This window comes from Sinohyriopsis cumingii, chromosome 16 (genome assembly GCF_028554795.1).
Source record: "Sinohyriopsis cumingii isolate HCF-2022 chromosome 16, ASM2855479v2, whole genome shotgun sequence".
Lineage (NCBI taxonomy): Eukaryota > Metazoa > Mollusca > Bivalvia > Unionida > Unionidae > Sinohyriopsis > Sinohyriopsis cumingii.
In genome coordinates, this window is record NC_142976.1 from 38,127,602 (window position 1) to 38,144,890 (window position 17,289).

Here is a 17,289-nt window from a genome sequence, read left to right on the forward strand (position 1 = left end):
GAAAATACCATTTACGGGTATATTACCTGACAAAGACAAGCCTCTAGCCAATGGACACAAAAATGAATTGATCCAGATGGGATCACGACTAGAGCACATGGCCACATCCAAACTAAGCTGGAGGCCGACAATGAGTTTGGAGTGTTTATGAATTCCTTACTTCGAGACCTAAGCATTTGCGAATGAGACGCACGAAACCCGAACCGTGATAAAGAGGGCTAGCATACGCTGTTCCATCTTTGAAAGGTACTTCTTTTCTCTTCAGCTTGTTCCTTCTGCAGGTGGGTGTAACCATGACTAGTATGCAAGGCAGGGCCGTTTTCTAGGTCCAGGCCACATACTCGCCAGGAACCCAATATTTCGCAGGAATCGAATCTCCGTGATATGCTTGTTTCAATAAGTATTCTAAAGATATGGCGCAATAGCATGAGACCTTCAGTTTGAATCAACGAGCTTTTCACTGGGTGAGAATACACTGGGCGGTAGTTGGTCATTTTTCAGTACAATCATCAGCAACTTCCGCAGAACCCACGACTTTATGGACTATCACCCACAACTTTGTTGGACTTATCGACGTGCTATACGACGGGCTGGCCAAGGATTTCACACATGTCTAGTATAATGTACGTATCCAGGGGACCTGCCAGGTCGCTGGCGCGGCGGGTCATATCCTTCAGTTCGACCGGCGTGTTACAAATACCTCACTAGGAGCAGGTATAGAGGATCTTTCCTGTCGGTTTTCCCGGATCTCGTTAACCAGCCTTGTGTCGGTAAGCTGGGTCATCTTTCCCTTTAGGGCGGCTATATCGGAACTCACCTCACGCTGAGTGCCGTCATCCGTTTTCAGAACGCAATAACTCCTATTAATACAGGGATCCAAACAGCCGTTCTGCCACGTTTCGGTTCATCCGCTCCACGATACTTTGGTCCTGTTGGACGCCGCCATTGTTTGGGTCGTATGCGGACGTGACGCGTGACCGTGAGTTGCAAAACTCTCGACTCCAGGGGTCGACCAGCAGCATCTTGGGCTACTTGAGTGGTACCCTCTTGTAGACCCGTGTCAGCGTGGTGGCGACCACAGTAGCCTCCTTCCTGGTTATGAACTCATATGCGACATCCACCACGGTCAGAGAGAGCGTACATATACAAGTGCCAACCAAACATGTCGACGGCATGGTGTACTTCCTTAGGGATCCAGAGGCTAAAACTCCGACTGATGGCTTTGAGCACCACCATCAGGTAGATATAACATATGGTTTGTTTTCTCAGCCACTCACAGGCAGAGTCTTTCGGGGTTTTGGCGGTCGCTGTCAGCATTTTAGCAGCTGTCTTCCCCTTTCAGTAAACCCATTGGGCTGTAATAGCTTGATGGAAGATGGACTTCTATCGTTATGGTTTATTCAACCAGCCTTTAGATGGCTGTTCTCTTTATGACTACGAGCGTAACCTTCATCTCACCCAATACGGAAAAGCTCGCTTATTGCAGGTCCTCGGCGACATTTAAGTCGTTAAAATGGACCACGCATGTCCTTGTTATGTGACAACAACACATTGTTCTGGTAGCATTTTGCATCCAGGCGATAGATAAGCATCTCTCCCGGTTTGGGTCGGTGTCGGCATCCTGCCGGGTCCCCGGCCCGTATTAGTTGTAGCGTGGGAGGTGGATTATCCCACAATACTCACTTAATGGTAGTAATGGAAGTTTTACGAGCCTTGTCACGATGTCATCGCAGAGCATTCATACCTTGGCGGTGCCTACAAATGTGACTTTCCTAGCACCGTACACGACCCAGGTCCCCAAGAAGGGGTGCAAACGGTTGGCTAGGACACTGACATGTAAATAGAAGATTGTTCCCGATTTTTGCTGACAACGCATACAGTATGCAAGCATTATGGATGATGTCGGTAGTGTTCACTATATATGACGTCTTTGATTTGATACTACACGGTGTATTAAAAATACCTTGCTTGATTGGTCCGTTTCGCCCTACAACGTTCGTCCACTGTCTATCAGTCCCACATTCTAGCGACAATCAACAGCTGTTACTGAAGATCCTGAAGGTCTCAATAAGTGGGATTGGTTGTATTTGATCTCCCCCAGCGCTGACAACCATGCGTATTACATGTCGCAGAATAGAGACGCAACCCTCCGAAGAAAGACAACACTTCTGTGCGTTATAACGGCCGGGAAGCCTATTAAAGACACCAGAGAAAACCCGTTAGGGTTTATTTCTTGCGTCGTATGACCTTGATTGCGATAAAACGACATTATCGTTTATTATAACGTGATGCAGCTACGCAAGAAATGATAGAGGTCCTGACAGCCAATGTTGTGGACACTTGCGGATGCAGCGGAATTAAAATGGTAGATCTCAAGATAAAGCTTTCAGCTTCCAGTAAAACGGTTGTGGAAAAGGTGACTATGTCCATGTGTGAGCTAAATGCTACTGGAAATTTAAACCATGCCGCGTAACATGTCGGGCGTAGTGATCTGAGCGAATCGAGTGAGTTCTCGACAACGTTGTTGCTGATTTAGTCATGGGTGCAGACCTGCGCCTCTCTACTCATTAGAGTTCATTTAAGAGTAGCATACACAATGTACTCCTTTCAGGACGTGCATGACCCCACCTTAGACACAAGGGTGCCCGTGATACTCAACAGCAACGTGCGTGACGTACAATACTACTCGCATGAGAAACCCGATCTTAACCGAGGTCATGGGTCTAATCTCAAAGGTGACGATGATAATAAGCCGTGGTGGACAAAATCGCGCTCAACAACGGGGTCATGGCTCTGTTTGGAAGCCTACCCCGACAACATGGATATCGCAAAGACCATCCTTTGCTTGGCACGAAACAGCGACGGCTAAACTAGCAGTGTGTGAAGTACGTGACAGAAAATGACGATAATGCTGCGCACACGATAATAAAGCACACATCGTCACTCGCCGTGTGTTAAGCTCTGTGAACGCCAGCTTCAGTATAGGGCTTCGCGCACGGCAACTTTCATGTACCATTCTGCTTACTCATAACGTTGGTTTCTGCTGAGACGTGCGCAGTGTCATCATCGCCACCAAAGTATACAGTGTAGATGATCAGCAAGAACACCGACGACATCGACATCTCCCTCACCAGCACCACTGATCCGGGTAAGACCACACTCTCAAAGCGTACCCTGTAGATGCCGGTCGTGACGCCAGCACTTGAGGTGGAAACCAATACGCTTGACTTCATGCAAGGAGGGCAGCTTACCATGTGCTTTCAGGGTTTGAATACGTACACACAACAGCGTGCGGCCTGCGACAGTTCTCTTGGCCATAAAGCAATTAGCGGGGCATATTCGCACCATTGCATGTTTTAGTAGCCCTCCTGCTATCGCTTCGGGGAATTGCCATGAGCGCAACGCCACGGTGTTTGATAAGCTATGCGTCACGGATGTAAGCCTGCTGATTAACGGTCATTAGGAATCAACGGAGAAAATCCTACTGGACGAAGTGACCAGCAATGTGACCTGAGGCCACCGCCAGGTGCTTAGTTATATGGGCCGCAACAAAAAATGTGGATTCGGGTCTGCAAATGAGCCAAAAGGACTACGCCGGATTCTATTCTATCTACTACTTTAGCCTAGATCACCTTGATGTGGTCAAGTAGTCGGTTGTAAAGATAATCTTTAATGTTCCGCGTCCGCCACAACCCCGTAGAAACCGCCTACCAAGCCTTATCATAAAAACTGAAGCTTGAGGCATATGCATGCATACACGCAGTGCCACACAAACAACACCATCTGTCTCGAGCATATCAATTGGGTCATACAATTTTCTTCCAGGGCGCCAAAGAAAGTTTCGCGGAAGAAGACTCTGGATAAGAGAGGATAGTTCATGTCTCCATTGCGCCAGTGGATTCCTCCTCCGTGCTGTCTGCAGCCCGCTTAGTTTTCAATTGTTAGTACTTATGACAGTATCGCACATTCACTCGTCGTCTCTAACTGGTGTGTTGTTAATTGTCACCAACCTGCTGATATGGTACCTTGACTGCCAGAGGCCTGCATATACCTATATTCCCATGACGCCTGCGATCTAATAAAAGCGTTCCTGCTCCATGACTTAGCAAAATGTGATGCATGGTGGTCTTAAATCCCGTACACTTATTTCAACACGTATTGGTGAAACTTCGGGTTGAATCTGCAGGTTCGTTAATGCAACACAGAGCACCGTAAGCCTATTAGTCACGATTCTCCAACATAAACACAGATATATAGAATTTTATTGCATTTCACAATAGTATAACGTCATTCTATTGGTTGAAAGGTGATCACATGGTATTAAGTATTTTATGGCACAAACTCTATTAGTTTATTTTTTTTATAGTAACCAGTCCATACCAGATATGGTAAATATTTTGTCATTATTATATACTTCATTAATAGTCCCATTCATTTAAGAACAAAAAGTACAACATTTTCTACAATGTCACAAAGAAAGAACAATACGTGTATTTTTTTCTTAAGAATTAGTCCAATACTTGTATGTACAGAGTACTGAGCACTCAGTACCTATAGCAAATGTAGCCAAAGTGCATGCTATCAAAATTATTTTTTGTTTTACTCTTCTTCAAGTCTAAGCATTTTTAAATGAACAGAATCCTAAAAATAATAACCATTTTAAGCTTTCATTAAAATATTCAGTTGACGGAAGGTGGTCAGAGTGGAACTTATGGTCCACGTGTTCTCTTACTTGTGGTAACGGCACGATAACGAGATCACGTGACTGCTCTAATCCAGCTCCAGCAAATGGAGGGCAACATTGTTTTGGAAGTTCAACCGATATGTCTACATGCGTACTTCGAGAATGCCCAGGTAAGCATTTATTCTCTCTCTCTCTCTCTCTCTCTCTCTATATATATATATATATAGCAGTAAATAAATTGTTTAATTCTTAAAGAGAAAGAAATTTCGAGGGTTTTTTCACTGGTTATCATGGCTATTTAAAATTATTTCGTACATCTTAGGTATTGTTAAAAGAGCTTTTGATCTCATTTATTTTGGTATATGATTGATGGCTGAATTTGGCTATAGAGTATACAGCTTGGCTTTACTGAAGAAGTGCACCTATAAAAGAAACCCCTGCTAGCTCCGCTTTGTAATTTTCCCCTGCTGGACTACTCAGGTATTGAAAGGAAACCTCGAGCATATAACCTTTAAAACTTGTATTTTGTAATTCCTTCATTGCACGTTCAGAACTTGATGTTGCCTACTTTGGAAAAATCGTTTTCCCTATTTTAATAACTGCTAAAGTTAGTGTACTTTGTAATAGTTCAGGCTGAATTTTGGAGCACAATGGAGCAACCATTTTGGTCGGATAAGTTCTTAGAAGTTTACAAAGTACAATATGTAAGGATATTCCAGCCTCAATACTTAAAAGACGCGTAGAGATATGCCAACATTCCCTACCATGTGCAAATGTAAGTAACTTCACCTGTCACTTTGTGTGAAGCGCCACCATATAGACCACGTTATTATTATTATTGTATGATTTAATTTTATTTCTATAGCAAAAACGTCAAAGTCGCAAGCACGAGAAAAAAAAGTCCTTTTGAAAGATTCTCATGTATTTATTCCAAAGAAAAATATTAAATGGTAGCAAAGTCACACACAAGTCGTCCAATGATGAAAAGTGAGCTATTTTGTTGTTGTTGTTGTTGTTGTTGTAGGGTTTAACGCCATTTTTTAGCACAAGATAGGCTATACATGGCGGCCAGTATAACTGGTGGAGGAAGAACCCTGGAAAACCCAGGGAAAAACCACCGACCCACGAGAAGCTACTGGCAGGCTTTCCCACGTACCCACGCTAGCCGAGCCTTGAACTCGAACACACGCAGACAGAGGTGAGATGGCAGTGATCCGTAACGGTGAGCGCTTTAAACCACTCGGCCACTCGGGGCCCCCAGTGAGCTATTTTAAAAATACACATTGCATTTCCTCAACATAGCAAAAAGCGTTATACTTTAGTTTGAACTTTGTACTAATTTAATCTGATTTTTCGAGCACGTTGGAGCAACCATTCTGGTCAACTGTGTGCTGAGATGATGTACAGTTTTAACAAATACAGTATGTAAAGAAATGTTAGCAAAAGTACATGAAAGTTGCATAGAGGTATGCCAGAAGTTTCTGCACTGTGTATGTTGTAAATGTCAAGAACTTCACCTTACACCTGTCACTGTAGAGCTCCACCAGACGTTTTTAGGTTTTTATGACATAAGGTGTGTTCGGGTGGATACTTGAGGTGCAATAAATATTTGTCATCGTTTTATCCAATTTACAGCTTTCACTACTATCTGGGAAAAGTCGAAGGCCCCAAATGACGGCTCTGAATAGGGTATAAACTTCATATATTTTGATTCGATAAGGCCACAATAAATGTATGCCTTTGTACCCTGTTACTGAGCGTGTTACAATTAGCTTTATTTATGTCGTTGCGCGGGAATCCCTTAATATGCATTAGCACATGAAAGAAAGAAAAGAATGAATGAAAGATATAGAACTAAATCGGAGAAAAAAGGACAATCACGTAAAAGAAAACGAGAAGGACGAGGGACAGAAGTAAAAGACGGGGGTGATTATAACAATTTATAATGTTTTGCTTTCGTTTTGGGGGTACTGGACAAATATTGCCGATGTAAAATGACATAACTGTAGAAAACGAGTTATACAGAGCAATATGAGCACTGAGATTATCGCATGCCTGATATTGTCTCAATACAATGCTTTATTATTGCTCCAGATTGCATGGTTAGGATCATATAGTTTTACTTTCGAACTGATGTAATATATAACGACTTTGCTGTTAACTATTGAAAATATTTACCCAGTACATGGAGCATGGTCTGTGTGGAGTGACTGGAGCACATGCAGTGCCTCGCTCGGCACTGGACTAACTCATCGCAGAAGAACTTGTGACAACCCTCGGCCTTCTTTCGATGGAAACACGTGTTTTGGTGACCCGTTAGAATATAGTATGTGTGAAGTTAAAAGTTGCGACGGTAAGAAATTTTTTGTTGTTGTTTTTAATTTGTATTTTTAACGTAGCTTCAACAATTTTAGTCATATCACTTCGATAACTGCAGTGTGGCAGTTGATGGTGATGTTTAGCACTGGTCTTAATGCCCCAGACACATAGCATCATGTCCCACGAAGGTGATGTTTAGCACTGGTCTTAATGCCCCAGACACGTAGCATCATGTCCCACGCAGTCACTAACATCTTTATGCTGAGTGCCAAGCAAGGCAGCTGCGAGTACCATTTTTTGAAAGAGGTATTTAGTATGACTAGGTCAGTGTTCGAACCCGCGACATTCTGCTTCCGAGGAGGACGCTCTAATCACTTACGCCACCGGAGCGGTGATGCAGGTAAAATAAGAATGATTTATAACCAAACGAGAAAAATATGCGAGGGGGTGAGTGGGGGTGAGTGTGTGCGTTATTCCACTCCTGAGAGTAGTAAACGAACGATGTAAAAGATGACTGTCTGATAAGTAGATTATTTATTAAGTAGCTGGCAATGGTGTGTAGGACGAACACTCGGGGTTATAGTTTTCTTCATACACCAAAGATTAGCAAGTCACGTGTTCATTCGCTCATTACGCGTATACCATGCTCTTAGCTATTCTTTTGTTTATTGAACATCATAGACTAGAAACTGTGACTATCACTTACGATTTCGGTTTCCGCGTACTTGTTTATCGGCGATGGTGATGTGAAAGAATGTGAAAGAATGAAAACGCTTAGGAATGCTAAGATTTAGGTAGTTAGCGCTATATAGTACTGTTCCTGTTAAATATTTATTTTATTTTCAGGCAGTTAGCCAACTGGTAAATCAGTTATGTTTGAAAGACTAATTTCAACCGAGAGAAAAGACTAAATAATATTTTTTCCCCGAGAAAAAGAGAAATAACCCTGCATCATTATTTCAATTAAAATATTCAAAGTGTCATAAAGGCACGACTGTAGTAGCTGCACAGCTGCCGATGGCCTTATATCTTTGCTGTATAAGACACTTGTGAATGTTACCACATCGTAGGACAATTGATAGCGAGCGAAGATCACAAGAGCGGCGACAGTGTCTAATAAACATGAAGTTAGTTTTAACAATAAAATATTATAACATTATATAGGTGTTATGTATACCTCTATTATTTGTATTATTTTCATAGCAATAGTTGCTTAGTTAATGACATTTTTCATGCTAATATCCTTTTCGTAGTTTGCACTTGAAGCACGAGTCATGTATCAAGTGCGTTGATTTATTTATAAAATTACAATGTTGTTGTACCGCTTCGGTGGCCAGGCGGTTAGAGCGTCCGTCTCGGAAGCGGGGGTTGTGGGTTCGATCCCCGGCCGAGTCATACCAAAGACTTACAAAAAAATGGTAACAAAACAGCTGGCTCGCTTTGCGCTCAGCATTAAGAGGTTAGTGTTAGGACTGGTCGGCCTGGTGTCAGGATAATATGACTGGGTAGGACATCATGCTACATGTCTGCGGCATGATGCCCCAGTGCTGGACATCACTATAAACTACCACACTTGAAAAAATTGTTAAAGCTACGTTAAAAATCCCAATCACACACACACACACACACACACACACCAATGTGGTTGTACTACTAGTACAAGTAAACCTCACGTGATCCGACAAGGACATAAGTTCTAATGAGTGGCTACGATGACCTAACTATTGATTAGCTAGTGCAACCTACGTGTCCCTGTTGACTGATAAGAGTGATTTCAAATGGCTAGTATAATTTATTCGAGCCTCGTATTGTTTTCTCTTTATTGTATTTTAGTAATCTATATAAGAGAACATGCAAATAGGTTAAAAAGTCAGTAGCCAAAAGAAACTTGTTGGCACTGGCAGTTATCTACAATTACAATTGCTTTCTTTTTATCGGCCCATAGTTACTGATAATGCCTAGGTATTAGCTTTTCAAACCAAAGTGTATCATCTCGCAGTTGTATGCCAATGTACATCGACCAATTCATTCAGTGGGTTATCATTTCTATTCCACTAGTCTTCAGTTAAGCAAGGAGCACATGACAGGACAGCAACTCATGCCATATAAAATACGTGAAATCTATAGGGTGTTGTAGATATGTATTATTGTTTGACTTTAAGATAATGATTACATGGTACCAGTTAAAAAAAGGTTATTAAAATGTAAAAATAAAAATTGCACAAAACCGTTAACACACACCTTTCCAAATAAATACAAATATGAAAAATACAAGATGAAAAATGAAAAGTCAAACGTGTTAAATTGTGCAAAATGTATTAAATAAAATTTTATATATATATATATATATATATATATATATATATATATATATATATATATATATATATATAGGGTTAAAGCTTTTTGCAGATTGTATATGATACGGTTCGTTATTTTAGTTCACATCAAAATCTCTCTGTCTCTCAAGGTTGAAGTCAATACATGCTGCAAGAATGTGTTCCACTGCTAGAATATAATAATAATAATAATAATAATAATAATAATAATAATGTGGACTTAGTACAATGCGTAATCTCTAGAAGCCATACTCACTCTATCTTTCCTAGTGCTAAAGTTTATTTGGAAAGGTTTATCTTGCTAAACGCTGTTTGCAAATCTTTTTATGTACATCTTTAGAACTTAACTTTAATTACGATCATGTAGCCATAACTGTGCTAGTTTTGTGTTAAATCCTAGAACACACACACACACACACACACACACACACACACACACACACATATATATATATATATATATATATATATATATATATATATATATATATATATATATATATATATATATATATATGCGCGCAGGAAACTGTTATCAAATAAATTTTGAAGACTACAAATAAACAAAATATTCACTAGACAGTGGTGCCACTCGTGATCTTCGCTCGGTATCATGTGTCCTTTTATTGTACGCAACAATGACACAACACGTTTGCATCTATTAGACTTGATTTGATGAATCTAGGGCAACTTAATAAACAGAAAAGGTGCTTATGTTATTCATCTAGACAAATGATAATACCAAGTCACGTGTTGTATGTCTGCCTTCTTCACTTTGTAGCCTATGTCATATATTTCTTGTCGACAGTGGACGGATACTGGTCATTGTGGTCCGAATGGTCATCCTGCTACTGTGAGTCTGAATATAGACCATGTGTCTGGTTTTGGATGGATTTGGAATGTTTACACATGGAAATGAAGAAAAATCGATCCCGTGTATGTACTGGAGTGACCTGTAACGGTAGAAAGTGTACTGGATCAAGCTACGAACATACCACAGCTGGCTGTTCGAAATACGCTTGCAACAGCACATCTTGAGCAAATGAAATTGTTTATCGTCAGTATATTAAGATTATGATTTTCGTCAAGATGACGTTGTAATTAGAGGAGTTGCAGTCAGTAAATGCTACAAATTATATAAAATAAAAATTCTCAACATTATTATAGTTGTTGTGTAAAGACACTTTGGAATGAGTAGATAAGTTTTGATGTTTTACAAAAACAAATCCTAGATACCCATTACCCTGCCAATTAAAAAACGGACTTGTCCCCTCACAAGTCTTGTAAAAACCAACACCCTCCGCCCCACACTATAATATAATTTTTTGTTGATCGTACGCATAATTATTGGCTTACCTTGCCAGCCTTTGTCTATGTTTGTTTCAATACCCCACCCACCAGACGGAAAAATAATTTGGAAAGTAAAACAAAATTCTAGGTTACCCTGATGATTTTAAAAATTTGTTTCTGAAGAAAACCTAGGCCACCACTTGTATTTGAAGTATCACATGCTAAAATATTTCGTTTTCTCAACATCATTTCCACCTTTTAATGTCATTTAAAATGAATTTTATAAAGATACTTTTTTACTTCAGAAACTAATGTGAAGAATTGATTAGTGAAATTATTAAACTGTAAAGAAAATATCTTACCCTAACAGTGCGAACTCAGCGTTAACATTTAAGTACTAGAGAATAACGCCAACTGAAGAAATATTTTCAATGACAGCTAGTAATGAAATAAAGGATGAGTTAGCGCTTTTCATATAAGGTATCAACGTACTGACGTAAGACGGAAAATACTCACTCATGCGACAGAAAAATCTGCCTATTTTGCTAACCTTGCTTTTTCTATCGCATTCTGGTTGTCTGAGACCTGTCGTCTCAGTCATGGTGTCCACGCGCTAGGAATTACTTTTAAAAAGGAACCCTTGATGTATTCGACTGTGCCTGACGGAGTTGTTATAGAAATCACCACCACCAGATATATAACAAAAAGAAATTCACTCATGAGGCAACTTAAGGTCTCTCCAACTTTGATAACACCATTCAAAACATTTTCACACACACACACGTCGAGCTATTTGATAGAGCTCCAGACACAACGCAGTACACATCAATGGCCACACAAATCTGAACTAAAGTCGGCAAAAACTAGAAATGTGTTATGTCAAACTGGTTTGTTCTAACTTTGTCGAACACCCACAGTCTTCCTCAGCTAAATCAAAATATAATAATGCGATTGCAAAGAAAAACTCCTGCACTTACCAATCAAAGTGGTTTATTAATCAGTTCACATGTTATTCCACAAGAAGATTTCCATGTAGTTATCACTGGATTGTTGATAGCAACACTTGCCATATGTCCAGAACAGAATATATAAATTACCAAGAAAGTCATGAATTAGAAATTTTTCAGTCGCTACACACTTCGTTATAACTTTATCCAGTAGGCCTATTGTACTGCAGAGTATCGAACCGTTGCGTACCATCGTACCTTTTCCAAATTAGAACAGGTGAAAGTTAAAATTTAACCATATAAAAGATATTCATATTTTCTTGTTATTATCATATGACATCCATAGATTAAATGTGGTAATACATTAATTATATCTAATGTTTTTATGTTCCTATTTTCTCATGCGTAGAACTTGTGTCTACAAGTCACCCGATTGCCCTCATTAACATATTTGTCTTAATGCGCGTTTACAAAATAAAGGCGCGTTGTTCGAGATGATCATTGCGTACTAGTTGCAACATGTAACAATTAGAACTTGGTTTTTCTTGATTTTATTTTGTTTCTTTTCTACGAACAGCGTATGTTGCTAAATTCTACTTATTATTCCATAAAAGAGTACAAACCTGATGACTTTATAATGAGATGCAATAATAGTATCTGATGAATACTGTGTTTTGAATCTGCTAATTATATTGCAAAAGTGCAGGTTTTGTTTTTTAAAATTTAATTGGAAAAAAGAATTGGGTGAGAAAAAATAATCTATGTCGGTGTTTGTGCCACGACAAGGAAATCCCAGTCGCGGGCTTACACCCCCCCCCCCACGCGTCAGAGCCTCGCGGGGAGACAAATCTCTTGACTGGGATTTCCTTGTCTCGGTCCAAATCCCAACATAGATTATATTAGTCTAATTAAATCAACTTATCAAGTCTTATGTGTTATGTAGTTTAGGTACATACTTACAAAAGATGGTCTGTTTCTACTGTTCAAGAAAGAAAATATATTACAGAATATGTTTCTACTGTTCAAGACACACAACAAGTTGTTTCGAAAACTGAATTTAAATAAATAAGGTTATGATTAAGATGAGAGCATTACAATACTATTTCAGCAATATATTTCAGACTTATTAGTTAAATTGTTTTGTGTTGATAATATATTTTAGTTGCTTAGTGATATGCTGCTAACAAAAGGTAGCATTATTTCGGAAATTGTTTTTGAAAGTTGTCAGATAGATTTAATATAGGAATAAATACTTCTATACATATCAACGTGGTAAAGAATATAACAGCAGCTGATAATAAGAATGGAACAACTCTTCAAAAGATAGATTAATAGGTAACCAAAATAATAGAAGATAAAGCATGCAATGAGTGATGTAGATAATACAATTGGTGAAGATGCACTGTTGTTATTTATATCTGATTTAATATATATATTTATTTCAATTTAATTGTTTGTCAGTTTTAAATTGTTTATATCCTTTTCATTACATGATATTGCAATGTAAATATATTCATTAGAGATGATACTTTCTTTTAGAAAATAGTTTGACCTTGACTGTTAGTTTATAAACACCAGGTGTTGATTTAAATCCTGACATTGTTTCAGAATTTGTAACAACCTTCGTAAACAATTTCTATTTTATTTTAAAATGATTGGTTGTTTCCAAGGTCATGATGGGACCTTGTCTTTAAGACATAAACAATTTTTTTAAAATTTTTTATTTCTTATGGTAAAAATGATTGGTTTTCGTCAGGGTCACACTGGGTAAACGTGATCTGTAACAAGTATTTGCTTCTATAAACTTCCAGAAGATGATCACGTGACCATTGTTTACGTTTTAGAAAGCCCATATAACCCATGTTTTGGAGAATTAATTTTAGTAGAAGTTGGACTGTTAAACTGTTGGTTGTATGTTGTGCTGTTTGAAGTTATTTCAAATTACTTGGTTTGGAGTTATTTCAAATTACTTGGATTCAAAACGATTGATTGTGTTATTTTTCTGGAAAATATTTGTGCTCATGTAATATTGTGGAACAAGGACAGTTTTCTTTTTGTAAAATAATTATGCAGCTATTAGAAACCGGAGTGATAATTCTTATTTTTACAAGGAACTGAAGACTTCAACACTACATATTGTAGCATACGTCATCGTCTTCAATCTTGGATTCTTCGTCGTGATTCAAACGTGAAATTAGTAGAACATTTTGTTATTAGGATTACTAAAATTTTATTCTCGGATTATTTTTTAATCATGTTTGGATTTGATTCTATAAAACCGTAAGTTCATATTGCTTTAATTTTTACAGAATTTTTCCAGGGAAATAAATTATTGTATTTTTAAAAGCTTGTTGTTTTCACTCTTTCTTGTGTTACTGTTTATTCAAGCCTAAAGATATGACATAAGACTGTCTACAACTGAATGACATATTATGAAACAAATAGAAACACGTTTGTAATCAAGTTTATGGCTGCAGGTGATGCCGTAAGTTACTTTCTGACAGATGTATGTAATAGTGTTTTATCGCACCTCGCTGCGTGGTGTCAACCAGAAGTAAAGTCGGAAGAAATGTAAAAATAAACACACGCACACACACACACACACAAAGACACACACACACACGCGCACACACACACACAAGCACGCACACACACACACACACACACACACACACACATTAATTCCACACATTTTGCCGAAATGACAAATGTGCTTATTTATACGATACTATATGTTTCTGCATTTGTATGGGAAAATATGAACGAGTTTTTCAGATGGATATACTGCACGACCTTGGGAGTGAAGTATATCCATCCGACAAAACGAGTTCATATCTTCCCATGCAAATGCAGTAGCCCTTTTATGATATGCTCATTTTCTTATTCTACCATGAGCTTAATTATATAAACAAAAAATACACTACAAGAAACAAAGTAACTGAATTTATGCCGTATTCCAAACTAAATACACAAGCACAGATTCATCAGTACAAAACAACAAAATTATTAATGCGCACATAACTCCGCCCAGATAAATTTGAACTTAGTCGCGCGCTAGACATCACTTCCGAAAGAAAATGGCTTTTGGTCTACTTAAAATTGAAAGCTAGATTCATATTGTGAATGAATACGCATTGCAATAACTTTTCCATTAGTCTAGAATGAATAGATTTTGATATTTTTGCCGATTCTGTTAAATTTCGTGATAATGACTGGATTTATCTGTGTCAATTCTACAAGAAGTTCATCTGATTTCAGCAGCGAGGGAGCAGCATGTTGACATCTGCATTTTTGTTCTGCCATTGAATGTTTGAAATCATAATGTGGGAAAAATATGAAGTCTTTCAATTGCAATTATCAAAAAGACGCTATGGAATATAATGTTTATTTCATTTTGAGTGCAGTAAGAAGGATGTAATTGCACTTGGAATATGGTCTAAATTACAGTACAAATTCGAAATGTGTAATCAAGATTGAGAACCCATGACATGGCTCATATAATTCGGATTTGCAGAACTAAGGACGTACATTTTGAGGAAATTCACGATGTAGAACTGTTAGTATATTTTTTGCCATTGTTGTTACCAGCTAAAGAAGACAATTTATGCCTTGTCACTTGCATGTTATTTGTACGGACAAAGCAGTTTTATGACCTGTCTGGCGTCTATCGCAAGTCTAAATCCGAAACGTTGTATCGAAAAAGGTAACGCGGAATGAGGCAAAACAGCTGGTATGTGGCAGTCTACGAAACACCTGCGTTAGTTCATTCAGAAACAAATTTGATCAACCAAAATGTTAAGCGTCTACTACGTGACTGTACATGATTTGTTTACAAAGTAGTTCCTAATACACTATTGGGCACACATGACGTGCACGTGAGAGCATTATGAAGTGAATGTGAGTGTAATATCGTCAAATAATGCACCATTCTGACAATGTAAAGTTAACCGAGAAACAAAATGAGCATATAATAAATATAGTTAGTAGATGGAGGTTCCACTCGAAGACCTGCAACTGTAAGGTTGTGTGTCTGCCTTGCATTGCTCTTTATAAAATGTGAGTATTTAGTCAAACAGTACATAATACTTTTCCAAAAATCTTGTTGTCAGATTTAAGAATGTGCCAGGCTTTGAATGTAGAACGGGAATGCGAAAAGATGACATTTATTTTTGGAGAGGTTTCAATGTAGTTCAAAGGTTTGGGAATAGCTGTAATTTATTCCGTAAAAGTTTAGCGTTTACCTTTAACGGACTCGATATGGTGCTATGTGAATCTGAAACGCAACTCCAACTTGGCCCCACCGTCTTAACCGCCTGTACCCATGGACATGTGGCCTTTATAGGAGGTTCTGATTTCATTGAATATTCCGTGTAAAATAATAATATTTGCCTATGCTTTATCAATTCACAGATGCGATATAGTATTTTAGGAGGTTCTGATAACCAATGTAGTAATTTAGGAATACAGAATTTTGCAATATTTTCGAAACTGGAGTTTTGCTGTTTCTAAATTAGGACTAATTCCAAATGGTGGAAATAAGTCTGAACGTACAAGGTTTGGCATTTGGGCTTAAGCATACGATGGCATACTGAGATAAAGTTATGGTTCATTTGCCTCAACATAAAGGCTTTTGAAGGGGAAGTCACAAATGCACCTAGACCGAATTTAAGTCTGTTATTATGTATCGAATCAAGCACGTGCAGGTAACATTAAACAGCTGATCCATACACAATTGAGTCATAGTGAAGTTTAATGATATGTATACATGGATGACATTGTAGCTACCGCCGTTAAAATGATGCTTATGTCTCATGCAAGAAACAATATTGTCATCAAAGCAAAATATTAGCATGAGCTAGTAGTACAAGTTCGACTTCCTGGAGAGGAGAGTGGAATCGTATAGAAATAAACTCGCAGAGATGAGGTGGTAATGTGTCCATCTCACATCGGACATGACGATGAGTCTTCAACATTCAACTTCCATCCACAATTACTTCATATTTATGTGTATTGATAGGATTTATCTTCCGAGTTTGTTTTTTTAAAAATAAATAAATACGTCATATTTGGCTTGTTAGATATTTACTCTATATCACACCACAGAACCCGTATTGTGCCAATGAGCTTTCGAACACTGCTATATGCATACTACATTGTTGAACTGAAAACATGGGAGATCTGTAATATATAGGATTATAAAAGGGATCTGATTGTATTGGTACTGTAGCCTATGCCTATGAAAATAGGTGTAAACATCAAATTTTAAACTTCTCAATGTTCTTATTTCTGTCTTTTCTTGTCAGCTATGAATTCTTGAAGACGTTCAACTGGTGAGTTTTATTGTTGGCATATTCTTGTGTGTGCCCGAGAGGAAGGGATGTAACACTTATTATTGTTGTTACGTAGGACATTTTTTTCAGACCACGATTTCTATGCAAAACAAGATAGAAGACAGACAGATAAACAAACATCCACCAGACAAAAAAATCATCGAGACTTTACTCCAATTGGTCTGAATATGATTATTCTGATGTAATAGGAGTTATGACTGGTTCTATTAATATTTAGGTATTAACAGTTACTGTAAGGTAGCTTTGCTGCTATTTCTGTGGCTCTCTTATTAGGTAGTTGATTTTAACTATTTATTCATTTATTGCTCTGTATTAAATATTATGTGAAGAAACAAGACTTTTGAAATGACTTTTGAAAT

The 17,289-nt window shown here is 38.2% G+C and overlaps 1 protein-coding gene across 1 annotated transcript in view; it reads left to right on the forward strand.

Annotated features, from left to right (window-relative positions):
- The window catches only part of LOC149780236 (properdin-like), a 55,096-nt gene extending 44,593 nt beyond the window's left edge, over positions 1-10,503 (forward strand). The window contains exons 10-12 of the mRNA XM_089936356.1: positions 4,684-4,854; positions 6,867-7,037; positions 10,151-10,503. Of these exons, the coding sequence (XP_089792482.1) occupies positions 4,684-4,854; positions 6,867-7,037; positions 10,151-10,380 (572 nt within the window). The 3' untranslated portion in view covers positions 10,381-10,503. The remainder of the gene's footprint in view (positions 1-4,683; positions 4,855-6,866; positions 7,038-10,150) is intronic.
- Positions 10,504-17,289: the final 6,786 nt, after the last annotated feature.